General features: G+C 43.8%; 2 protein-coding genes across 7 annotated transcripts in view; one reads left to right on the top strand and one right to left on the bottom strand.

The window, feature by feature from the left end:
* Positions 1 to 9,701: 9,701 nt before the first annotated feature.
* STOM (stomatin) lies at positions 9,702 to 21,068 on the top strand. Its single transcript, XM_065695905.1, has 7 exons — positions 9,702 to 9,810; positions 13,813 to 13,916; positions 14,316 to 14,388; positions 15,133 to 15,215; positions 16,805 to 17,008; positions 17,485 to 17,619; positions 19,228 to 21,068. The coding sequence occupies exons 1-7, from the start codon at positions 9,762 to 9,764 to the stop codon at positions 19,420 to 19,422; spliced, it is 843 nt and encodes a 280-aa protein (XP_065551977.1). The 5' UTR covers positions 9,702 to 9,761; the 3' UTR covers positions 19,423 to 21,068.
* Positions 21,069 to 21,186: 118 nt separating this feature from the next.
* GSN (gelsolin) overlaps positions 21,187 to 26,697 on the bottom strand; it is a 30,290-nt gene continuing 24,779 nt past the window's right edge. For all 6 annotated transcript variants that reach the window (XM_065695901.1, XM_065695902.1, XM_065695904.1 and 3 more), the window contains 7 exons: positions 25,552 to 25,642; positions 24,970 to 25,140; positions 23,912 to 24,086; positions 23,506 to 23,630; positions 22,919 to 22,996; positions 22,137 to 22,197; positions 21,187 to 21,674 (listed from right to left, as the gene is read on the bottom strand). In XM_065695901.1, the coding sequence (XP_065551973.1) occupies positions 21,505 to 21,674; positions 22,137 to 22,197; positions 22,919 to 22,996; positions 23,506 to 23,630; positions 23,912 to 24,086; positions 24,970 to 25,140; positions 25,552 to 25,642 (871 nt within the window). In that variant the 3' untranslated portion in view covers positions 21,187 to 21,504. The remainder of the gene's footprint in view (positions 21,675 to 22,136; positions 22,198 to 22,918; positions 22,997 to 23,505; positions 23,631 to 23,911; positions 24,087 to 24,969; positions 25,141 to 25,551; positions 25,643 to 26,697) is intronic.

Below are 26,697 nucleotides of genomic sequence, written 5' to 3'. Positions count from 1 at the left end.
GTGGTCTAACCAGCTCAGCTCTCAGTGCACACGTATACTTTCTAGTTTAGCTCTTTGCTTTCTTCTTGCCCAAGAGTTACTTGAGGTCCTCAATACCTTCACAGATGTATAGATTCTGAACTGACTAAGTTCTGTCTCTGCAATCAGATTATACATCAGGGAAGGAAAAAAAAAAGGAAGAAATCTAACTTGGCACAGTAATTATTAATCTTTTTCACAAATCACATTAGTTAAAGCAAAAATATTTCATTTCCAATATACCTGTGAAACAGTATTTCATGCATTCCCCAAAGGAAAGTAGCAGCAAACATGTGAAATTGTTCAATAAAAGATGAAGAGCCAAAGCAAGAGGAAAGATTTTGAGTATTCTGAGGAGATGAGAATAAAGAAAATTCCTTAAACTGGAAACAAATTTCTGTTTTCTATATTACTCTTGGATTTAAAGCATCAATTCAGAAGAGAATCTATACTTAGCATAAAACAGTCTAAGTAATTCCTGAACTGGAGTGTGGGTGCAACACTGGCTTTAATTATTTCAGTAAAAACCAAATGATGAATCACAGGCACACAAGCTTTCAAAGTGCCTTCCAAAAGTGGCCACATCCTTCTATATACGTAACAATGGTCTTCAAACCTCATAAGGAGCTCTTCTAAAATTCCAAGTATTTCACTTGCTTATCGACAAATAGAATTTTCCAGTTGTGTTATTTCTTCTTTTCAGACTGAAATGAAAAAAAAAAAAAGTTAATTTATGCTTTTTTAGAAAAGGTTTCTCTTACATTTTGGGTCAGTTTGTTTAATAATTTACTCATACAAGAGATACAGTAAATGATGGTATTTCATGCATGCCTATTCCAAAAATATCTATTCCACTACTATAAACTCTACAAACACCTCCTCAGCTATACTGAGATTTTACAATACAGAAGGTGCAACATATACAGAAGAGTCAAGTCCCAGGGCTTTTGTTCTTGGCTGCCATCTGTTGTTGTGTGAGAACCATCACCATGCAGAAGGGTGTGATTCCTTTTGTGCAAGAGAAGGGACAAAGCATTTATGACTATTCGGATAGCATTAATTCAGGATTTTTCCTCATTAGATTGAAAGTAAAAATACATATATTATTTCATTTGCTCTGACAGCCAATATTAGAAGATAGCCAAAGATAAAAATGAATCAGCCTCAACTGATTCTAAAGATGACTATATGCTATTTTCATAATAAAGCTATTTGCATGGCCCATGGAATTGGGAAGGAATTAATCACAGGTATCACAAGGTGCCACTGATTTCTGAAGAAAAACTTCATTAAGTGAGTATCAGTCTCTGTCATGAACTACTGAAAGATCAGGTAAAAAGTGAGGATGAACAGATTGTACATAATGAATTCTAAGGCTGTGAACTGAGCTGTGTTGATTAGGAAAGTGAAATCAAGTGAATAATGCAAGGACAGAAATAGCAGAATGGCTTGGTGCATCCTGGCTTTCATCTCTGGCCAGCATGCTTCACTTAATGGTACGATGAGTAAATAGTACAGTCATCACTGGACTACAGCCCATATTGCAGCACTGGTGCAAAGGATGGTTCAGCACAGGACAGAGCCCAGCTCTGCAGACCACCATGAGGCCACAGACAGAGCCACAGGAATGTGGGACAGGAGTAAGGCAGCTCAGGAGGTCAGAGTAGGCATTCACCAGGAGATGTGACCAGGCAGAATGAGGAAAACAGAAATGGGCGAGTGTGGAAATCACCAGAGATCAGTACAGGAAATTTCCACAACCTACAACCAACTCTAAGCAAGATGTTAGAGCTCTGATTTTCAGACCAAGTACAAATAATTACATGTACTAATGGTAACAGCAGCTGAATAGAAACATACACCAACACACTGAGTGCTGAGCTGCAGCTTCTTACCAGCAATCTGTCCTAAAAATCTCACCATTAAAGCAATGATTAAGACAGAAATGTCACCTTACATTTACGCAGCAGTTTTCATTCTGAAGCACTTCATTAACTATCTTTCCAAAGATCACTTTGCAATACTGGTTTTGCTGTATTTATCCTCTGTCTGTCCAAATCAGGAAAGAGACAGACTGTACTCTTTTTAGAATCTCATCAGATAAAACCTTAAACTGTAGTTTCCATAGAAACACATCATGGGGCTCTCGGTTTCTCTTCCAAACCTGTTTATAAACTTACAGCTTTACTTAATGCTCTGTTTTCAAAAATGCCATCAGCTGTTCCATTATTTAGTGCTCTTCCAGTGTTTTGTGCTAAACAAAGGAAGTATGGCGAGGCATGGTTTGACCATGCCACTGTTACACACAGCATCTCACCTTCAACTTCATCATTACAGCGCATACCTGAGGTGGAAAGTAGTAACAAAAGGGAATAAGAGGCCTTAACTTCAGTCACCTACACACAGCCTGGCACACCTGAATTAAGGCTCCCCAAAGGCTCTCCAGACAGTATCTGAGCTATGTTATCACTGTGCCAGAGAGATACAAGCTTTTATTTGCGTATTTCTCACTGCAGTATGAAACTAAGGCACAGATCAGCCACACCGAATGAAGCAGACTGAGAAAAGAAAGGAAAAAGGCAAGAGAAGAACAAGAGCTGCCAAGGACAGGGGCACAACATGGAAAACAGTAATTTTTGGTAATACAGTAAAATCTCTGACTGTCACCCAAGTCCCATTTGCACTTAAAATCTCCTGTCAAAGGCTGTTGTAGGTATTTGAGCCTCATACAAACACTGACTATGGAAAAAACAATGCTGTGCAAATACTGCACACAGGTCTGGGACATTTCAAGAACATGCTGAACAAGCATATTCTGTATAAAAACATAATATTGATGAGCAAAGTATGATGCTGTGTTTACAAAGGTATAAAACTAACCTGTACTTTAAACCCAAGGATTACTGAACCTTTCCAAAACTCCTTTTTGCATGCTGCTGCCACACACTTCCATCTAAAAAAGCACACAAATACCACAGAACCCTTGCTCTGACTCATAACCTCTCTCCCATGTTGCATATCTATGGGCATTTGGGTGATTTACAACCATTTCACAGACCCCCTTCCAACAGGTGACAGGCTTAGCAATAGCAGTGTCCATGACAATGTCTATGCTCTCCGCAGTTGACCCAGCACCTTCCCTCTGTGGAAGTGCTGAGGCTTGATCAGCTGTGGAGAATAAACACTACTCAGTGCACTCTTATGCAGTCTATTAATGTGATTAATACCACTCACCAAAGTCTGCTGCCACCCATCCCCAGAAAGAGTTGATTTGGTTGTGAATAACAAATGAAGTAACACAAATGTTTGTCTTGATTTTCTGAGAGTGTCCATTAGCTCCTTTATGAATCCCATATAGTTGAATCACTGCTGCCAGAAATGTGTTTGTAATAGGACACGTCCTCAGAGGCTTTGGTTACTTCCGGCATCAGATTTAGATTATACTGTTTGTCCTGAAATGCTTTCAGTGTCTCACACAGTTGTTCCATTTTAAAATACAGAACTATTATACATAGAGTGAAACATGCGGCACTTTAACATCTTTTTTTCTTCCCATTAATATAATCTCTTAGCCTACAACTAACTCTTTCAAGCACATCAGTGTCCAGAAATGCAGCTCCTAAATTCTAGGGCTGTGGTAGTTACAAGTGCTAAAACCTCCAGGCCATTTAAGTGCGAGACAAACTTGTAATTTCAATGACTACTACAGGAGGATTTCCTTCTGAGACCTGGTTTTTCAAACAGTGAAGTGACATTTCATTGCTGCTTTAAGGCACTGTGATGACTTTGACTTGTTCTAGTAGGTCTACCTTTTATTACCCAAGGCTTTTTCTGTTTTGTTAAACACAATTTTTCTCTTTTGCCAAACCTACAGAAGCAAAGAAATCATTATACTGAAAAATCAAAAAGAGCACTGGCTTGGCCAGATGAATTCTGGGTAAGAGTAGAAATGACAAGTAAAACCTTTGTGCACATGACTGGCATGCAGAATGGCAGAGGGAATAGGAGAATGATTTCACAAGAAGCTTATCTGAGAGCACTGGGAAATATGCAACTCCTACATCCCTTTTTCTTTTTTTCCTTCCCTGACAATTCCTTCTGAAGGGATGTTCAACACAATGCCAACAAAGCTGGTTCCTACATCCCTCTCCCCACAGCATTCAGCCAAAGGATGAGAGGAGAATGGTGTGAGGAGCAGAGATACCTTAACATGGCTCCAGGGCCATGCCAGGAGATCTTAGACCACTAATAAATCATGAGAAGTCAGTCCTCTGCCTCTCCGAACCAGAAGAAATGCTTCAGAAGAAAGAATTATTTCTAATATATTCTCTGTACACAAGTATCATCTGCAAAGACAGCTTTTAATTTGACTTTGATTTGTGTTTGTGGACCCACATACCCCTTACCAGGACGTATGGAGAATTTAACTGAGCTAGTTTTGTAGAATTTTCTAGATTCCCAAAATAAATGTAGTGCTCATAGACTGACAGTAAAACAGTTCAGCAGTCTGGCAGTAAAATAATTTGCTGTAAATTTGACCAGAGTTCCATTATATTTTTAATAATTAAAGCATGCTAGGTCAGAAAAAAATATATTATGCATGTTATCCTACATATTAATTTGATTCAAAGCTCACATGTCCCTAGCAGCAGCAGAAGATTGGAGAGGGAAAGACGCCTGGGGAGCCCTGTGCTTTCCTCTTGCAATCCACGTCCACCAGCCAGAAGGACTCAGGCCTCCCTCAGGACAAGCTTGGTCTCTGCAGTCTTCTGTATGTATTTTGTATGTGTAAACAACATAAATACAACGAAGCTCCCCAACCCAAAGATATTTTAAACAATATGTCTTAATGTGGGAGAAGTGATTCTGTTTAAAGAAACAGGATTTTAAAATCATCCTATTTTGGGATTATTGATTCCAACATATATGTATTTTATTTCCACTGAAAACAAATAATCCCATGATATAAAAATAGGCAACTAAATGAAATACAGACTTTTATAACGTGGGAAATGTTTGTTGAACTGGTTTTGATTATGTTTAGACTGATTCAAAGCAGTGTTCTTCAGAATAAAACTAAAATATATGTAGAGAGAGCTACTGCAAATGTACAATATGAAGTAAAACAGTTCTCCAGAGACTAGCGCATATACAGCAAGAATGTAGTAGTAGATGGTAGTAGATGTCCTATCATACTTCAAGTTACATTCACCCTTAAAATCTCTGGATGATAAATAGCAATCGGAAAAAAAAAATGTAGGAGTCCCTTAAAACATATTGTAAGCCAGGGAAAGCACAATAAAATAAAACACACTAAAACACCGTGTTGCCAAATTGTCATGTATAATCCCTGTTGGAAGCTGACAACATGGGACACTTGATGGTCTCAGAAGAGCCCGTGTATAACTCAAGTTTCACATTAGCAGAGTATGAGCAGCTCTAAATAGGATTCAGAAACTCAACATTCCACATCCAGCAACTTTTTATGGTAACAGTCAAAGAGTTTCAGGAATAGTCTTTGACACTATTTCAAAATTATTATGGACTATAACTTCCTTTACTCTCAGAAAGTGTTTTAAAACAAAGACTAAGGTATCAAAACCCAATATACCTAATACACACTTCAAACAAGACTGTCATTGGTAGCAGTTGTGGCCAATATCACACTGACATCTCATGGTGGCTCTGTGCACTGCTCCCACCTTTTTCCACTTAAGCAAACCACATATTGATAAGCAACATATAGCTAATAATTACACTGATTGAAGTCTTTGCTTTTGAGATGCAGAAAGCTGCAGCTACTGCCCGCAGACAGAATTGAACAGGCATTTCCAAGGCTGGTGCCCCTCACAAATGCTCTGATTCGTTGCCTACCAAGCACATGAGAATTCAAGGAAAGATTAAACAAACACGGGCTTTACTACAGAGTAATACTAAGGAGTTATTGTTGAGAGGAACTTCCATATTTGAAAGCAAACCAACATAAATGATAAAGGCAATGAAATGTTTCTCTTCATAAAGCCTAGAGATTAATAAATCAATTTTCAAATCCAGTGCTGTCTTCTAGCCAGAAAAAAAAAAAACCTAATTCTTTAAATCCTTTATTTACTGAGCCGAAATCAGATTGAGAAGTCATGTAGATACTATTAGTTAGTAAAGGTTACATTTTTCGTTTCTCTTTGTTCATACTTAGCCTTCTAGTATTTCAGGAGTCTTCAGTCTGCAGAGAGCATTGGGTTTAACTCTTTAACTCAGATCCTTTGAGGCATCTCACCGGTACGTGGGAAAGAACTCCTCAGTTACTACAGCTCCTTGTTAGTAAACCTGGCGCTTTTCTTCAATATTTAAGGAAAAACTGAAATTCTATTAAACGACGTAAGATCACTCAGCAAAGCTGAAAGGAAAGGAGAGGGGACTTCACCCCTCTGGTTAACTTCCCAGAAACGGCCCGTTCAAACACAGGGTAGAACACAGTAGATGGCAGCAATAACCCACAGAAGAGGAGCATTGCTGCCCACCACCGCCCTGGGGCTCTTCCAACCTCACTGGCAAGCACCCAAAGACAGCAAAGTAAACAGAATGAGGGCCCCATCTAAAATTAGACAGAAAGCGTTCTCTTCTTTGAGCAAAATGCCAACATAAATTTGTATACAAGTACACAAAATGTTGCTGAGATACTGCAGCTTTAGATGAAGTAACGTTGCTGGCTTAAGGCCCTTACTGAACATTTTACCTTAATGGCAGCTGAACTAAGGTAAACCAGTGTGGAACATTTTTTTAATGCTCAGTTCATAGTAATTTTAAAACCACTCATTATTTGCACCAGCTTAGGTTTTTCTAGTTCCAAATTTGCTATGGGTTACAAGGGTTCACCATATCTTATCTACTCTGTTTCCACAGAACATGTTCCCCCATTTCAAGCACATCCTTCCTTCCTTCCCAGCATGAAGACATAATAACTACCCTATTTGCCAGCAAAAAAATAAAGCTGCACTCTCAACTTCCTTATAATATTATGAGTCTCAATACCATGTATTCCACTATGTTATGTTCCATTCCTGATCAAAATTGAGCAGTGTGTGCTCTCACCAGCCACCCATCTGCATCATGGCACTCCCCATTTGAACACAGTTAGGTATCCCATTACTTCATCTGTTGCTATGCCTACAGGGTGCTCTCATAGATGGTTAAATGTGATGTTGCTTTCACACACAATCTTCTCCATCTTTTGGCCTCTTCCATTAAAGGATGGGAATACATAAACATCTTCATTATGTTTATGGTAACTGATAAACTCTTTTTCTCCTACTTCTTAGATGCTTATTCTAAATGCACTGATTTTGCTTTAAAAAGGAAGACACGGAAGCAGGGCTCAGCTCTGCTGGCAACGTACATGCCATCTTACATGCTAGGAGATGTTCTGCAATGACAAATTTTAACCACATTCTTACACGACAGAAGGACCTCCACAATCTGAGGAATGGGATCCAACAAGTCCAGATTGAGAGTCATCACAATTCTTGAGCTGATGACTTTTCAATTGCTTACATAGAAGAAATACTGTGAATGTTTCCTTAGACACTAACAATGAAAAGACCATGTCCCATGAGGCACATAATTCATTTTCTAAGCAAGAACGCAAAGAACTGGGTGATGTTGTTGTCCTTGGATCAGGTCTCTCTGGATGAAGCCTGAACTGTTTTCACACAATGAGACACCAGCTCAATGAACCCCATTAATTCTCATTTAATTATAATATCATGGTAATTATTACTCATGGGCAATTATCCTATCACACTGCAAGCTGCCTCATGGTATTTGAGAGCTGTATGGAGATGACAACTTGAGCCTACATAAGAATGATCCTTTACCAGTTCTCTTTCAGACAGCTCAAAGGTTCTCTCTTCCTTTTACACTCTTCAAAGAACAGCCCTACGTGTGAAATATACACAGCAGTTTGGAACAGCTCAGGATTTTCTTTCACCTTTCTTATGGGTGGTTTGTATGGTGAAGAAATGGAAAGACACAATCAGCTTCAGAGAAACACCTCAGGTTTACCCACTGTACCTACTCAATGGATGAAGACACAGCCTACAAAGTTGCTTAGGTTAATTTTATAAAAGTGTCAGTAAACTCACATAAAACTGTAGATAATAAATCTAAACCAAAATGTTGAGGAATTATTATTACCAGAACAGAAGGTGCCAGCACTCATGAATGCATTAATAGCAACTGTCCATGAGAACATAATAAAGACAAATGTATCCTAAACCCTCAGGGACCTCGAGACAAATTTAGTCTCTAGGCTCACATACTGCTAATCTGGATGGGTCTGAAATCATCTGGCAGAAGTGTGGTAAAAGGGGTCCATGCCAGCAACAGAAAGACTATTCATTTGGTATCTTACTCGCACGAGGATTAAGGGTCATTCACTGATGCTGCTTCTATCAACCTGGAAACTCCAGGAAACAGGACCACATTTCACATGCAGCACTCCACTCACGCACATCCTCCTCAATCAACCTGTTAACCAAAAGCTTTCCTCCTCTGGTACAGAATGGAACGCAAAACTGAGGCTATCTCCAAGGAGGAGTCTAACCCCACAATAACACCAACACTGTAGATAAATCTCTGCATAGTCATGCATGCGTAAGGCCCTGTCTCCTTCCTAAGTTGCAAGGTGTTTCACAGAGAAGCCATCTCACACCTTCGGTGCAACAGTACGATAAACAGCAGTTTGCACATCCCTTTCCTGCCCATTAATCACAGATAACAGCTAAAGAATAGCCACAAATGACCTGCAGCCCTCCTAATTCAGCATAACATAGACCTCACCCCTGGAATAGGTGGGTTCTTCAAATGGGACCACCTTTATGACACCTGATACGTAACAGCTCTACGCGTAATGATGTTTTTCTACACACACCTGGTTTCTGTGGAATGAGCAGCAGAGATCCCGGCTTTGGCATCTTGGGAAGGGGTGAAAGCTCCAGACTCCCCACCGGTGTCCTCCAGTAGGTCAGGAAGAGCAGCAGGAACTCCTGACACTGGAGGTGAACGCGTGAAGAGGAGCGGGTTTTCTTCAGGATTGTTTCAATTCCTTTCCCAATTGGGACGCATACTTCAGCACAGTCACAGGGAGAAACATGGTGTGTGTTGGCTTGTTACTCCTCAGAGAGGTTAAAAAGCCAATCTCATCAGTTTGAGTGCTGACCCTTCTTCATTCCTTCCTAGCTAATTCATTACAAACCATCAGCACGTTAAACCACACCCGGGGCAGGGCTTTCCTCACACAGGGGCAGCCAGGCGGCCTGCTCACCTCGGGTGCTCCGCTGCACGCCTTCCCCTCCATCCTCCCGCCCGGCTCCAGGCACGGCACCGAGGGACCGGCACCACTGCCCTCAGCAGGGGCACTTCTGCCCTCGCCAACAGCACTCCCCTTCCTGCCGCCGGGCGGTGAGGGCACCGCCGCCATCGCCGCTCCGACGCCATCACCTCAGCACCTGAGGCAACCGCGCGAGACCGTCGAAAAGGGCGGGAAGGGCGCGGCAGGTGGCTCGTGCTGCGCGCAGCTGCCGAGGGGCGGGGCTAAGGCGGGGCGGGGCTAAGGCGGGGCGGGGCTAAGGCGGGGCGGGGCTAAGGCGGGGCGGGGCTAAGGCGGGGCGGGGCTAAGGCGGGGCGGGGCTGGTGTGGGGGTCTGTCGGAGCGGGGCAGCCGGCGGCAGTGCCGACGGGACGGTGAGCATGGCGGACCACGAGGCGGGGGTCGTGCCCAAGGCCCGGCGGGTGCAAGGTAACCGCGGTAGGGGCGGGGGAATGGGAGCGGGGCCGCGGCCCCTCAGCCGCCCGCTCCCCGGTTTCTGTTTCGGTTTCCGCTGCCAGCCGCTGGGGGAAGTTGGCGGAGCCGTGGCCAGTTTGTCCCGCGGGAGGAGCGGGGAGCGGCTCGGCCCCGCTCGGCTCCCTGAGCCCCCGGCGGTCGCTGGGGAGCGGGGGGTCCGGCACCGCCCCGTCTCATCGCTGTGGGCCTCCGCAGCGCACGGGGAGGGGGCAGGAAGGGCATCGCGGAGCTGGCCCCGGCTGCGACGCTCGGGGTGCGCTCGTTGGTTTGGCTGTGCGGTGCCTGGGGCGCTGAGGGGGAAGCGGGCGAGTGGTTAAGAGCGGAGAAGCAATCCCCGAGGTGGTAAATGAGGACGAAGAGGGTTTGGGGACTGGGTGTTTACAGCACCGGTGCCCTGCACGGGAGCAGAGTGTTGGAAAGGTGCGACGGGAGGAGGCGAGCCGACAGCGCTTTCTCAAGTGGGGAGTGAAGCTGCTGTCAGTTCTCTATTCCTATAGCTATTCGAATGGGGTCTGGCTTTCAAGTCAGCAGGTGTGAGTGCAGCCTGGGTCGGGAGGCTTTGGAGATGATGCACTGGAATAAACCAAGCACCAGTTCGTGTCACTGAAGCATTTTCTGGTTGTGTTCAGAGCCAGGCCACAGGAAAGCTATGATTTCTCGTGCGTTTTTGTCAGTTGCAACTGGAGGTGGCAATAGATTCATGAGATGGCTTAATGTGCACAAAGGCTGGGTAATGTGAGGTGTATAAATAACTGTGGACGTGTTTGGGCCCCCATTGTCATAATAAAGTACCTGTGGAGTGAATTGCCTAAATCATTACATCTCATAACCCAAATTATGTCTTAATGCCATTTCCCATGTGAAATTGTTTGAGAAGCATCCGAAAAGACGTGGCTCTCACTGAGAGCAGTATTCCTTATTATTCCTGATTGTTTCCTGATTAACAAACACTGAATAACTGCTGTAGGATAACACCCTTCAGTCATTCGCAGACAATCCTGTGTTTGAGCAGTGTGGAAGTGGAGATCTGTGCCTGGTGTTGCCTTCCCCTCAGTCCGGCTGATCTCCCACATGCATTTGCTCTAAATCTGGTGTGTGCACGGCTGGGGGAAGGTCCGTTCCTCCCGTGGTACCCAGGAGGTTCCATTTACAACATCCCTGCTCTGTGACAGTGATGTGCTGGTTCAGACAGGCTTCGCAGAAGGAAATCAATGGCTGGTGAAGTTTATGTGCCACTGTAGTGGTGATGAGAGCTTCCTGCTCCATCTCAGCCTCCAGCACTAGGTGTTTATTGTAAATTGTTAATACTGTTTGGTGATCCAAGTGGTAATTTCCTGCTTAAGTAAGGGTAACTGTTCCAGGCAGCCTGAAAGGGGGTGAAGAGGGTTCAGTTAGACGTTTGTTTTCATAGTCTTTCTCCTTGTGGTTTATTTCTTAATCCTCATGTAATCCTGCCGTTCCTGTCAGTCTCGGCTCGGTGCTGGTACCCGCTGCTCTTTAGGAGCCAGTATCAAGGAGCCTGGCTGAGAATTCAGGCCAGAATGGGCCATTGATGGAGTTATTCCAAGTCCCATAAATGAGATGGTCAAAAGTTGCAACCAGGAAGCTCATGCCACAGATGCCCAAGCATGTTTGTGGTATTTCATCGTTTTTCACAAGGCAGCATCTCTTGCTTTTGATGTTGTGAAATGCACCATGTGCTGGGAAAGTCGTTGCTGAATGAAGTGTGCACTTGCTCAATCTGGGAATTTTACACCGAGTTGTGACCTCTATGTTCCTGTTCAACAGGGAAGCAAATGGGTATTTCTTTTCCTGTTCTGTAGACCAGGTGGTTGTCGGTGAGGGTGTGGTGTTAAGCTGTGGAGTGGAACTGAAGCAGGATCCTCAGCTCCTTTAGGTTTATGAGGGTAAAAGAGAGGAGACTTCCTCCTTCTCAGTGTAGGCTGTGAATGCTGCTTATGGCTTTAGGCTGACTAATACCTTGTTGCTAAATGAAAGGTAATGTTCTCTTCACTAATGAGTTTACAGATGTTGCTTAATGCCTGCAGTTGCTTAACACTGATCTACGTAGGTAGTGCATTTCCTTGACTTTTGCAGAAAGCCTGGAAATGACTGCTCTCATCTCTATTTCCACTACGCAATAATAAACCTTGGGGCAATAACTTTAGGTAACTTTCCACAGAGGAACTTTAAAATGACAGCTGATATGACACATCCTTGAGGATTATTATCGTGGCATGTGACAGGAATACACATTATAGATAAGACAGCCAGCTGGCTTCCTAACATTCAAGATACTGTGTACAACAAAACCTCGTTATTCTTCACTACCTCCATATTCCACCATACTTAAAGTCCTGGAATAGTGGCTCTAAGACCCACAATCAGTGTAAAAGAGGGCTGGAGGGCAACTTCACTATTGGTGCCCAGTTATTTTGCTGGTTTCTGTGAGTTTAGTCAAATATTGTGGATCTAAATTTGCAAAGTATCTGCTATTATTTGCTCTTACTCACTTTCAAGATTAGTGGTATCTAATGCCTGACCTGTCTCACTTCTCTTTTTATGCAGGGTATATGCCGCTAACGCCAAGTTGAATCCAGGCACAGTAAAATGCTTACACACGTACCTGGGTGTTAAAATCAATAGATATTTTTAAAAATCAAGATTTTGCTTTACAATAAAATGGGTTCTATTTAAAATAACGGGTTGGAATGGACATTCGGGGACTTGTTTCTTGTAACTGGCCAGTTTTGTTGTACAAACTGAATAGTATCTGTGTTTGGTGAGTACAGAAAACGACTGATTAGATAATTCCAGGTAGAATTAAACTAAAGCTTCTGGATTCTTTAATGCAGTTTTTACCCAGCAACCAGCTGAATGCAGTCCTTCAGATCACAAGACTCCAGCCCCTTAAGGCCCTGTGGCACTGATCTAGCCAGGATAAGGTCTGCGTGTTTGCAGCACTGTAAGGGGGTATTTACAGTTCAGCAAAGTTGGGGAACATGGACTTGAAGCCACATTCTGACATCTAAATGTGAGAGTTGTGTTCTTCTGAGGCTTGCGGCTGCTGCTTGGCCCTTCCTGCTTTTGCCTTCTCAAAGGCTGAAGCGAGAGAGGTGAATTTCAGTATCTCCATGGTAGGATGGTTGCTCGGTGCCACTCTGGGATATCCCCACTTGGCAGTGGGCTCCTGGCAGCTTGGAGGAGGCTTTTAGCTGGCAGACATGGAACTTCCGATGGCTTTATGAACGCTTCCTTCCCAGCACGTCTGCACCTTGTCATGCGGCGTTGCTTTTTTTAGCTGTGTAGTATTTGAAACCACCGGCTCTTGTGTGCTGATTCTGGACGTCCAGTTGGTGCCTCTGCATGGCAGAGAACTATGGGCTTTTCCAAGCATAAGGAGTCTTTGGCCAAGAAAAGCTTTACAGAGACCTTATTTCATGTCCAGCTAATCTTGCAGCACATCTTATCCTAGACACAGCAGTGCTGAGAATTGTGGTTTCCTGAGATCTGTGACAGCTGGAACACAAACCAGCCACTGAATGCCCTGTCCCTGGGGCCGATGGGCTCTGGGGTGTTTGTGTTTCACTCATTACACGGGTGTTGCTCTGACAATAAAAGATCAGGGTTTCTACTGCTGCCCTTGGGCATTCTGCTAGAGAGAACTGGGGAAAAGGGAGGCATTTGGGAGTCTCTACTTAAATGTCAGTGTACGTAATTATGTGTAAACGTTACATGGACCACACTCTGCCCTCAGCTCTCTCGCACAACCGACAGAGACCAGTGAAAGTCAAAGAATTTGGCTTTTAATTTGGCTTCTGAGCTAAACCTGATGTGTTTGGCCAGAGCAGCAGTGCTACAACAGTGCCTTAGTCCAGATAAATACCCAGTTACAGGCACTTTCTTTAACAGGCAGTCTTGGGTTTAAATCTGAAGATCGCTGCTCTTCTCTTGCAGATGACTCTGATAGTGGCCTTGGCCTGTGTGGATGGATCCTGGTGATCACTTCCCTCTTTTTCACTGTTATCACATTTCCTATATCCATCTGGATGTGCATAAAGGTAAAAGTGTCCACTTCTGTGTTGGGTTAAAACTTCAGCAGTGCAGATGCTTCCTAGTGGTTATCATTGGTCTCAATTTTGTTTACTTGTTTTAAACACAAATCAATCTATTACAGCAGACAGTGTATGACAGACCCCAACGTTTCAGTGCATGAATCTTCAAACAGACAAAGAATTACTCTTGAAGGACTGATATTTCTTGTACAGTATTGTCCTGATTGCTCGTATTGCTCTTTGCTTTTTGACAATAAAGTTTAGGCTAAAATTGCCAAAAGCAGCTGGTGTAGAAATGTCTGTTACATTGAAACTCACGGCCGTCTGAAACTAGTGTATGCAGAGTTTGGAATCCATCGTATGGCTTCTGGAAACCCTTGCGTGACATCCAACTGTTTCTTACAGATTATAAAGGAGTACGAGCGAGCCATCATATTCAGACTTGGACGCATCCTGAAAGGGGGAGCAAAGGGACCAGGTATGTCCTGGGAGCATTCTTAGTCTCTGTTCTCATTAAGTCACCAGCTGTATCTGTGGGGAGGAATTGCATTGGACTGGCCAATGGGTTTCTTCAGGATTTTGTAACTTCCAGGGAGAGGATGTGTTGCTTTATAAGGAGAAAATGGTAAACCTGAGCCTTACCCAGCTCTCTCCAGTTAATCCATCATCTTCAGGTAGAATCAAAGCACAGAATGTAAAGGGAGGAATAACAGCATCAAATGTGCCAATTTAAATGAGAAGTTCAGTGTGTCAGTTAAAACCCAAATGGTCTGAAAGCCTCCACGTTCTTCAAAAGAAATAGAAACAATACAGTTATATGCTATTTTGAAATGTTTCCTGTGCATATGAGAAGTTCTGATGTAAAGCTGAAGAGTGACAGTGATGCCCCAGAACAAAATGGGGGGTTGATGGTTCGATAGCTTCTCCTTGCCAGAACTGGACCCTGCAAATAACTGCATAGGACAGATCTTCAAAAGTGGCTGTGAACAGTTCTGGGGTTCCCCAAATGTTAAAGGTCTCTAAGACAGACCTGATTAAACTGAAGTTTCTCAGCATACTTTATCAAAAAGCATCCTGGTTTGAAAGCCACAAACCAAGATGCTGCCGAGCTCAGATGTGAGGGCTGTGCAGCTACCGTGGTTGGATTGAAGCTTATTTCAGTAGCAAATTTCGCCTGGTTTAAAGACCCATTTTCACCTCTTGATCGCGTGTTTTTGTACAGGTTTGTTTTTTGTCCTGCCCTGCACAGACAGCTTCATCAAAGTTGATATGAGGACCATCTCTTTCGATATTCCTCCCCAAGAGGTGAGTCTGCACTTGCCTTTGTACCTGCTAAAGTGTCTACACTTTGTTTTCCTTTTCCCCTCTTGGTATTAGGGTGGGTGTAGCTTTAATGTAGACTCTTGGGCAGGTTCAGTGCATTGTGAAGAGTACGTACATCCTTGAGTAATATCATTCAATAAGAGAAGATTGCTGAAAGAAAACCAATTATGCTGTCCTCTGAGGATCAAGTAAGATAACTGCATACTGTCTGAGAGCTAGAACAGGAGGGTTTGGGATAAAGACTGCCTGCACCATTCTGTAATTGTTTCTGGGAAATCTGGAAGTTTTCCAGGCACAGCACTGATCTTTCCTGTGCCAACTGATCTAGATGGATAAACCAGCTAAAATAATGGGATGAAATTATTATATGCATCAAATGCTGTTAATGGCAACTCGCGGTAATGGTCTGCTCCCTTCCATGGGTTTTGTGTACATGTTGCTTCTGTATCCTGCTGTGCAGGACTGTTATTCCTTGGACATCTTAATTTTCTAGCAGCGTGTCTCCACAGCTTTAGCTGAACTCAGCAATGCCAGCACAATAGATAACAAAAGACTAAAAACCGGCTAGCCTTCTAAAAGCAGTTAGTGAACAATTGGGTGTTGATGACTATAACTGCATCCCTCCTGGAGCTGGTCTGTCTTGCAGGACACGGATGCCTGACGCAGCCTGTCTGCTGCATCTGTTTCCTGTCATATTTGCCAGTCGGTTTGTTCCTCATCGTTAGTTGTAGATTTAGACAAATGGCATCCGTCAGGGTACACTCTAGAGGGTAATTGGTAGAAACCTAATCCTGCAGCTGCTGATGTACCATTAGTGAACCCAGCAGTTGGACATTTACCTTCTGACTTGATTGAATCATGCCTATGGATTTAGGTTTGTCTGTGTTCCGTAGATGAGAGCAGAAATACACTTTTATTTGTACAACACGATTTCTGTGCATGCTGCTTATTCTTTATCTTAGGCTGTTATGAAGAGCCTCCTAAAATAGGTAGTTTGGGGAAGGACTGAGCAGGTAAGGTTAAGTAACTCTCATGTCTTTCTCTTGTCAAATAACACAATAGTAATTGTCTAACATGGAATTAGGACACTTCTCATGGTCATGTGGCATATTTCAGTCTCTTTAACTTAGCTTTAAAATAAAATTAATACTAATGTTTTGTTCTCATGTGTCCTCTTCTAAACCTTCAATAATATCTCTCTTTATCTTTGCAAGTACCTCCTTTGCTTAACATACAAGTGTTAAATTCAGTATATCACTTGAGCCAAGCTCTGAGGGTGTTCACAAATGATTTCCTCTGCAGCTTGTCTAGAAATCACCACATACTCATGTAGTAGCATAAGGTGGCATTTCAGTCAGAAGTACCTCTAAGGACAATGAACTGCAAGATAATAACAGATACTTCTAATGCGATGTTGACATCAGGCTGGCACCCTTACAGCTGAAATGCACCAGGCTGCTGGGACAGACAAACCCCATTTTGTAGGAGCTGTCAAGTAAAACAAATAAGTAATTAGCATACTAATTAACCATATCTTAATCAGTAATTATGCTTTCCCCACTGCTTTTCAGATCCTGACCAAGGACTCCGTGACAGTGAACGTGGATGGAGTGGTTTATTACAGAGTTCAGAACGCCACCCTCGCCGTGGCAAACATCACAAACGCTGACTCAGCCACACGTCTTTTAGCACAGACGACTCTGAGGAATGTTCTGGGGACCAAAAACCTCTCCCAGATTCTCTCTGATCGTGAAGAGATCGCACACAGCATGCAGGTACAAGCAGCTCTGCCCAAGTGAGCCACAAGCGGTCCATGAGCAGCAGTCCCGTGGGTAACTTTCAGGGCAGGATTTATTTTGCCATCCAAGTGATAAGCCAAGTTGTTTTAGGCAAAACCCTGTCGGGAGCTATTGGGATGGCATTGTGTTTAATAAAAATGAGTGACTAAGGCTATAATGGAGCAGTGGGAATGAGGGATATGGGAGAGGAGGGCTTCCCAAGATCATTGCTGTTGAAGGCAATTGTGCTGCAGAATTCCTTTAGTCTATTGATCAGGCGCTGGGTTTTGGGTTTTTTTCTTTGTTAGTTGACAACAGTTATGTTTTTATAATTAACAAATCATCGTACTTATACTAAAGCCCTTAAAGTCCAAGGATCATAAGATAATTAATGAATTTGGTTTATTGGACACTCTTTGGACATTAGTCTGAAGCCAGGTCAGTGCTTAACTTCATTGTCCTGCCTTATACAGGCCACACTTGATGAGGCAACAGATGACTGGGGCATTAAGGTGGAACGTGTGGAGATCAAGGATGTGAAATTACCTGTCCAGCTGCAGAGAGCAATGGCTGCAGAAGCTGAAGCTGCCCGTGAGGCCAGAGCCAAGGTAAAAACATCAACATCTGCATTTGCGTTATTTTTCCTTCTCCATGAATAATTCAACATGGGCATGTAGAGGATGAAGATTCTCAGCCAGATTGTGTTGTAGCAAACAGGAGTGCAGGGCAGGGATTTGTGGATTTATGTGTGGCTTTCATTGTGGTTTGTGCAGGTGAAGTGTCCTTCAAAACCACAGAATCTCAGCTCTTTACCACACTCCAAGAACAAATCTCAAACAGAACAATTTGGAGGGTATTAGCTGGAGCCTGCAGTGAATTAGAAGCCAGATTTACTTCCAGCTTCCTCCTGAGGAGCCCTGATTTTAGGGAAGGCCTTTGTTGTCTGTTTGCTACTTCATATGAGAAATAAAACAGCTGCAGTGCTTTTGTCACCCTGAAGCTGACCAGTGGTCAGTTTGGTCATGGCATCTTGTTCCCTAGTTGTCCAAACCCTCCACCTTTGTTTGTAGAGCAAGCTGATGGAAGGAGGTTTTTGATAGGTAGTGGTCTGTTGAGCTGCCTGTATCCTTGCATTCTAAGTACTAAAGGCTTGTCTTAGCAAAGGGAGGTTTCCTAAAGCTCATTTAAAGCCATGAAAACCACATCTGATCTTACGAAGTTCATCATCTCACACACGAATGATTTTTTTTTATGTACATATAGATGACTGATTTCCATATCTGCCATTAATGAGGATTTCATTAACTTTAATCTATTTTTAGGTTCTAATTATAAAATCTGGATTTTATTTTCATGGGAAATAAATATTAAACTGAATTTCATTAGACTTCAGGGCTGGCAATTACTCAATGTGAAGCTGGTGGTACACCTCAGAAAAGCTCTTTAAGCATACGTTAGTGCTCCAGGTATTAACTTCTATGTATTCTTTTGAAGCTTAATTACTTTGTGATTATTTTTTTAATTACTATTTATTCTGATTTTTAAAAAATACCGTGCCCTTGCAGCAGAACTCTGGAGGGAAATCTGCACTTCCCTGTGCTGATGTGCATTAAATTGCCTCACCAACAGCTTCTCTGTTGAAACAGCAGCATCCAGCCCTCCTTTACAGATGCTCAGGAAGTATTTATACTGTCCTGGTGCAGAAGGGCTTGTCAGGAATTGCTTGACCGCACAGTTGTCCCTAATGAGCTCATAAATTAAAGGAGGAATTAAAGGTATTTCCCCAGGAAGAAACATGGACAACATTCACTTGTCAAGCCCTTGTAGAGACCAAAAAAGTACAGCTTTAAATGAAAGCTTAAAGATACATGTGGGGAGCTTTTGAGAGGCAGTGCTGAAAGAAGCACAAAAGAAGCTTTTGAAAATAGAACAAACTCACCCATTGTGTTTTCAATACATGGTGCTGGCTTTTGTGATCTGGTATCCCAATCCTGAATGGGGGAAACAGACAATCCATGGCCTTGAAAGCAAAGTAGGAATGGCTTCTGTCTGAGCAGGAGAAAGGCAGAACCAGTGAAGGAACATGGGAAGGAGAGGTCATTTGATCAAGCAATGAGCAGTGTCTCTGGAATATGACATAAGGCTGGCCATCTTACACATCTCCAGGTTGTTACTGTCCCAGGAGGAATTCAATGTGGTTCATCTTGCTTCCCCAGGTCATTGCAGCTGAGGGGGAAATGAATGCTTCCAGGGCCCTGAAAGAGGCGTCCATGGTTATCACAGAGTCCCCGGCTGCTCTTCAGCTTCGTTACTTGCAGACCTTGACCACCATTGCTGCGGAAAAGAACTCCACCATCGTCTTCCCATTGCCCATAAACATGCTGCAGGGCCTCATAGGTGCCAATCGCTAGGCAGGGTGGGCTTTTTGCTACAGCAAATGTTTGCAGTGCTGAATTCCATGTGTATCATAGCTTATGGTGATGTTACAGTGGATTTGCTGAGGAACCTGTTTTGTTGTATGAAGTATGTTATAAAACTTACACGTTATGTTTGTGAATATGGACAGTCAGACTATCTGAAAATGTCTCAAAGCAAATACAAGCAAATTGTGATCTTAAATAAGCAGGTATCCATATACTCTCTTAACCTGCAACCTCTCACTTTCAAATAGTATATGAGACCATTTGTGGTGACAATCCAACATCTAGAGAGAGAACTATTCCTCTTGACTGAACTTGTCTGTAGCCCTGCAGGGGAAGTGGAACAGCCCTAACTTCTCTTGGAGTGTAGCTGCATGCGGGAAGTTACCAGATTGCTGGGGTGTGAGCTGGTTCTTCAGCTTAACACAGGAGAAGTAATGAAAGTTGGTACAGGAATGAAAGTACTGGGTACTTCTGAAAATCAGGCCCATGCTCTCTAAAATAGTTCCCCATTCCTGAGAAATGGTGGTTAGTGGAACTTTCCATCTCCAAAATGGAATAACTATGCCGTAGTTATGGATACAATGTACTTGCAGTCCCTGAGGGCTGCTCTGTTGTTACAGTCATGTGCCTATGTAGATTTATGCTGAAAAGTTATTGAGTCTGCCTTAAAGATGTTTTTAAAAGGCCAAAGTACTGATTCCTGCATTGTACCTGGGTCTGAAACCTCAGTTCTGTAGGAGGTGGGATCTCTGCTATTAGTGGGCTGTGGTGATGTTTAACTAAAGATGTTGTACTGTTGATGTATCTGTTCTAACAAATTGATGATTTCCCTGTTGACGCTGCTTCTGAACAGACCGGTGGTATCTGTTGTGACACCAAAGGGCTTGTACTTCACACCAAAAGCATGTAATCTTCAGTTCACATAGTCTTGAGCAGTAAGTCTGCTAAACTGTATTCATGTTGTGTGCCTCATTAGTAGATGTAATTACAGATTAAAATGAGAAGAACTAGAGCTGCAATAGGGAGGAGGGGGCTCTGGGCTGCCACCATCACTGAGTTTGGCATCTGGTCTGTAATTACTAGGATGTGACAATGAAAACAAAAAGTCAGCTCAGTGATACAAATGCCCTTCTCCCACTGGTCACCATGGAGCTCCTAACTTGGTTTTTTATCCCCTTTCTGCTACAGTCTGTTCTGTATTTATGGGTATTTAAGGTGTGTTTACCTGTGCCTTGACATGCTGTGCCTTTGTCACTGTTAGGAAAGAGGCCCAAGCGCTTGCTCGGGCTGGAGCTACTTGGTGCTGTTGCTGTTCTGCAAAAGTTTTTCCTTCCTCTGCACTGCACAAGCACTGTACCAGTGTGCATGTGTGCCAGTGCTTCAGTTAGTGCAAGCTGAGCTCCACTCCTTGCTGGGATGGGGAGAGAAAGACAATTAACAAAGCCATAATGATGAATGTTACCGTTCTCACACGTGCTTGCAGTGGGGAACAAGTAACTGCGTGGCTGGGGAAGGGCAGTGATGCTGTAACTCCGGCTGGTGCTGCTGTCGCTGGCCAGCCCTGTGAATTGTTGTTGACACCAGGAGCACACGTTTTGCTCCCATCCTGAATAAAAACTCATGCTGTTTACTAATGAGTGACTTCTTGATACATTAATGGTATTCTGCCCTTTCAGAGTGTTAACTGCTCATGATTCTGGTGAGGGGAAAGCAAAACAATCCCCATTTAGTAAAGAGGGCATGTGCAAGAGATGGCACAAAGAAGGTTTACTTCTCTACAGTGTATTTGTTTAAACAAGCTCAAGTGTGAGATCTACAGGTTCTGTTTAATGTTTTCTTCTCCATAACAAACCCCACCCTTTCCATTTTTCACATATTCCACACAAGCTTTATTGTATTAAATATATCAAAGCAAGGAGGAGGGTCAGTGACTGGTCATGATTGGTTCTGGTAATTATTGCACAGCTAATCGGCTATTAACAGCATTGCCTGTTCACATGCAGCCTGCAGGAGGACAGGGCTCTTGAAGGCACCAAACTTGCTCCATTTAAGAAAAAGAAACCTGTTACTTCAGACATCCACGTCTGCCATCGCTCTCTGGAGAGGATCCACAGCCCAGTAGTCATCATCCCAGCCCAGGAACCAGCCGGAGAAGGTTGGTGGCTCAAACCCTTGCTTCACCACAGTGACCGGGGTTCTCTTGTCCCGGCTGGCTGGGTCGGTTTCAATGTACCGCTTAGCTGGAAACACACAAATGGGAGGAAATGTCATGGAGTAACAGCTGAAACAGCTGAATTGTGGCTAAACGGATGCCAGGGATACAATTTCACATTGTTCATTTAAACAAAAACCCCAAATTACAGATGTTTTCACTCTGGTTTTAGCTACACCCACTGGACTGGCACCTGGTTATAGAAAATGGACACTGGGACAATAAGTCACCATTACAGGGGCAGCCTGCACCTGCCTACCCGCACAAGAATCCTTTCTCAATGTTGGGGTTGAGCACAGCGTGTCTGTGTATGACACCTCTTTGTGCTGATCTTAAGGACTCTCCTTGCTTGAGAGATTGTGATCTCTTTGATAGAGCATTGAACTTCATGCTGTGATTAAGATATGGTTCTCAGTAGATTAAATTGCCTGCTTTATGATCAGACAGCAGGGAAATAAGAAACAATTCAGAGAGGATAATGTGACATTACCAGATTTCAACGCCTCAGTTTTCTCTTCTTCTTGGGCATCTTTCCCAATCCATACAAAGACCTAAAGATTAAAAAGACCCATGAATTATTTAGTAACAATCAATCTCTCTATGAAAGAAAGGATAATTTAGATAAAGTCTCAGTGAACAGAGTATGACACAGAACAAGAACATCCTCATGCTGGTGTGCCTGGGTTGTTGACCTATGTGACTAAAGCTAGTGGCAGATAATGAGCAGTTTCTTGACTGTGTTTTATCTACATCAATTCTAGATACACAAACAAAGAATACAATAGCTTAACATCTGGAAAAGGTAGCAAATGTTTGAACATTCTTACATAAGACATAAAAAGTTAATCTCAAGTTGCCTTTTCGCTGATTTATGCACAGTCTGTTATTGAAAAATAACAGAAAATGTGTCTGTATCTTAGAGTGCTGAATCCCAGTGATGGTTCACGTTGGGATTCACGTTGTCCTCTCCACCTGGGCCAAGGGTGCTGCCTTTGAGAGGCTCACACTCTAGGGGAGCGCAAGTGGCACACAAGAGCCTGTTTTCTTCAGTCCTTAAGCTAACCAAAGACATGGCAGGACACCCACTATTTCCTCACATTCAAGGGGTAAATTCTCTTCCATGTCACTAGTGAGATGATTTGTTCTCAGGCCTGAAGATGAAAGGGCTCTGTACTACAAACAACTCCTCCAGCTGTTGTAATTTGGGTCTCAGCTTAGAGCTGACCTGTGCATAGTGTTTGCTCCTCTCGTCTTGAGGTCAGTGTGACATACCTGGTCCCATGTGTCAAGGAGCATAACATCATCTGTAGCAAGGTCATCCTGAACCAGATCTCCAGGAACTTCTTCAATCTGGAAGACAGAAGATTAGGAGAGGCACATTACTTCAAGCTCCATTTTACTTTTCCAGCAGAAACCCAGTTTCACCCCTTACTGGTGAGATGCATTAAGCTGGACACTGTATGTGGCCGTGCCAGTCAGGCTATGTCACAGAAGTGCTTTTACACCACAGAACGTGAAATCAGTCTCTGTCCTCCTAGAGAAACCACGTCACTCACGTGCAGACTTGTAACTCTGCCTCTTTTTACTTGAAAGATTCATGAGCTAAAATTTGAAGGTCTGAATGCAAGTTCTTAACCAGCCTGATGCTGCAGGGAGCTGCTGTGCTGGCACAACAGCACAACACAACTAGCTGCTGTCTCTGCAGCAAAATGCTACTGATACTTTCCCTTCTGGAGGCAAAACCACAATGGAAGACAAGGTATAAGGGCCCCTCGGTTGTCTTAAAGCAGACTGGGACAGATTCTCTCAGCTTTGTCAGAAGGATGTTGAATTAATTGGCTGTCTTCTTAGATACTCACAGTGAAGCGTCCACTCTTGTTGGAGCATGCAAAGAGACGAGGCGGATGAGCATCCATCTTCTTGTCCTTCAGCCGGGGAGAGGTACGGTAAGGAGCTTTTCCACCCAAAGCTGCCCAGAAATTAGCTGGAAAAGAGAAAAGACATACTGCTGCTCCAGCTGCTCTTGGGAACCACAGAGCAGTGTGGTCTGGGCAGGACTTGAAGCACTCTTCTATGTCAGAAAGTCCCAAAGCCCTACAAGCATGAGTATGCTGTCAAACAAAATGGAGATACTTTGGAGAAGCCCCTCTGTGCCTGTCTCCGCCTCTCCTTGTTATGGGAGACAAAGGAAAATATCCATGACATAATTCCTGTGAACAAGCAGCTACACAGAAGCTGCTGTGGCCTCTGTTGTGCCTCCCTCACCTGGCTCTCTGCCCTCAGCAACCTGTACTGGGCGAGCTCCCAGTGTCTTCAGTAGCTCCTGTGCTCCTGATTTCTCAGCATCACTGGCTCCTTGGCCAACCCACAGGTAAGCAGCAGAAGGAGTTTTCAGGACAAAGGCATCATTGGAATTCAGCTGACTGGCAGCAGGATCCAGCTGGAAAGAAAGAACATTGCACGTGTTGGATGCAATCGTCCTCTATGCAGAATCTGTTATTTCAAGATGAAAATCAGGACCTGCTGTTGAACAAATTGCAAACAGAACATTCCAGACAAGCATGTAAGGCTTTAAGATACACTCTATATTTGCCTGTATCTAAGTGATAAGTTAGACTTACTCATATGAGAAGAGTAAATAAATGTGTGTTTCTATTCTACAGATACCTCTGGCCAACGCCAAGAACATTTGGATCTGTCATTTTGCCAGTCTTCATGGCTATGGCAGGAGATTCAGGAACTTGCTGGGGGGATCACTGTAGGTACCCCACTGCTGAGGCAGCTCAGTCATTAATGTCATTTCCTCAACGTCAAAAAGGACGTGTCCTCTTGAACTAGAAACCCTGCAAGTTAGTGCAGACATAAACCACAGCTTTTGTCTCTCCTATAGCTACCAGCAAGGGTTTAGACTCTCTTTTGTTGTTGTATCAAAGCAGTGGGGCTCTCAGCCTGTGCTGGCACAAGCTCTGTTTGCTCAGAGGATATTTAGCACTTTCTCTCTTCGGCATTGTTGTCACAGGGGATTAGAACAAATCGCAACATCCAGATCCTAATGGTTCCCAAGTGTTTGAGGAGTGTCAGAGAGTGCAGGGTGAAGCATCTAGCAGACAATTAGGAGGAGATGGCTTAAATGCATTTAAGGTGACATTGATAAACTAATTAGAAAAACGTGGTTAATACCCATGGGAAAAGAGGACTGTCAATAGCTTGGTAAAGTGTGTTTCAGTTTACCTCAGAAAGCTCAGTTTGCCCCTTGTTCCGTTCAAAGGGGTCACAGTCCCATCACAGCCTACACGAACCACACCACAGGTGACTCCACGTACCTCTACTGCTCTGGTAGCTCCCGAGGTGCTGGATCGGACCTGGAAGAGCCGTGTTTCCGCAGGTGCTGTTTGGCCTCCTGCCCTTGAGGTTCCACCCTTGTACACAATCAAGGGTTTTCCACCAAACATACTCATCAGATGAGGTGGCTCTTTTCCTTGCACCACTCGTTTCTAGAGAAAAAGACATTGCTGTCAGTTTTAAGCCTCGTAAGATGTACTAAAAATGGCCCTCACAACCATCTTCCCAGCTGGAATATGGCACCTAACTGGTCACAGGAGCTGAGCTATTACATCCTGCCCAGAAAACAGAGCAGTGATTAAACCCAGCTCTCACAGTTGCTGTTTCATTTTAACTGGCCAGTGATCCACTGGCACAGAGGTAACAAATAACTATAAAACCCTCCTGTCTCATACAGGCCACTTGTAAAGCTTCCTTGTGTAGTACCTGGCATGTAAGTTGCCTCTTCATAACTCCTACATCATGGCTGGGTTTCTCCACTGCACACTGATATCATGTAACTATGCATACGTCCTATTTATTCCCATAGTGTGGATTTTGGGGGGTGTTGTTTGGTTTTTTACCTGCACAGGGCTGCCTCCCAGCTCCTCATCCAGCTGCACTGTGAGGAATGCAGAGGTTGCGATTTCATCTTGAGTGGAATCAGCCCCTTGCCTGAGGGAGGAGGCAAAAGCTGAGTTTTACTTTCAGCCCTTCCCCATACACACCCCTGACAGAGATCAAAAGGAGGTGAGGAAAACCCTGGTTACCAAACCTCTGACACTTCATTCAACACGAATGAGAAATTCATTATCCAGAATTGCAACACAGTGATTACAGAGGGAGATAAGAATGTTTTCTAGATAACAAGCATGGATTCTTTAGTATTCTTCAGTATCTTTATGCCTATCTCTCATTATCTTTCTAACAGCTAGTTTAAAAACACTGTTGGTACTCTTACCAGGAACTACACATCCTTCCAGTGCCTACAGGGCCTGACAAGAAAGTTGGAGAGAGACTTTTTACGAGGATGTGCAGTGACAGGACCTGCCCGAGGGGAGGCTGAGCTGAGCTCTTAGGCAGAAGCTCTTCCCTGTGAGGGTGCTGAGGCGCTGGCACAGGGTGCCCAGAGAAGCTGTGGCTGCCCCATCCCTGGCAGTGCTCAAGGCCAGGCTGGACACAGGGGCTTGGAGCAAGCTGCTCCAGTGGAAGGGGTCCCTGCCCGTGGCAGTGGGTTGGAACTGGAGGAGCTTTAAGGTCCCTTTCAACCCAAACCAGTCTGGGATTCTGTGCAGCCCCTACACCAGCTGCACCCTTTCTGGTTTCAGTCAGACAGATTTCAGTAGTTAGCCTGTGCCCTCTCTGCCTGCTGAAAAATTCCTTTTTAAGGGCATGCTCTAGGAACTGTAAGTCACAAGCCACCAGCTGAGCTGGCAGAGATCTCCAAACTTCAGTACAGTGGTCTCAAAAGGTGTAGGAACTCTGCAAAAAGAAACAGAACCTGATCCAAAGGAGTAACTACTACTAGGAAAGAAGAAAAGAAACCAAAATGCTAGCAAATAACTCCCCCCATTTTCCCACTTCAAACAAACCATTCCCGACCTCTGGTAGTGCTTTGTTTGCAAGGGAAGATTAGCCAGGGTGAAATTTTATCCCCCACAGATCCTCTGTAAGTGGGAAGCAGCAGTGATCCATTTTCGAAGTGCAGTCTCAGCCCCACACGGCCCTAG

Source organism: Lathamus discolor, chromosome 15, assembly GCF_037157495.1.
Source record: "Lathamus discolor isolate bLatDis1 chromosome 15, bLatDis1.hap1, whole genome shotgun sequence".
NCBI lineage: Eukaryota > Metazoa > Chordata > Aves > Psittaciformes > Psittacidae > Lathamus > Lathamus discolor.
This window is presented reverse-complemented; position numbering and strand designations above follow the sequence as displayed.

Excerpts from the sequence above, each read along its gene's own strand:
- STOM (XM_065695905.1), top strand. The coding sequence starts at position 9,762 with ATGGCGGACCACGAGGCGGGGGTCGTGCCCAAGGCCCGGCGGGTGCAA. Across the intron at positions 13,917-14,315 it reads CCATCTGGATGTGCATAAAG|ATTATAAAGGAGTACGAGCG; the intron begins GTAAAAGTGTCC and ends TGTTTCTTACAG. Across the intron at positions 14,389-15,132 it reads AGGGGGAGCAAAGGGACCAG|GTTTGTTTTTTGTCCTGCCC; the intron begins GTATGTCCTGGG and ends GTTTTTGTACAG.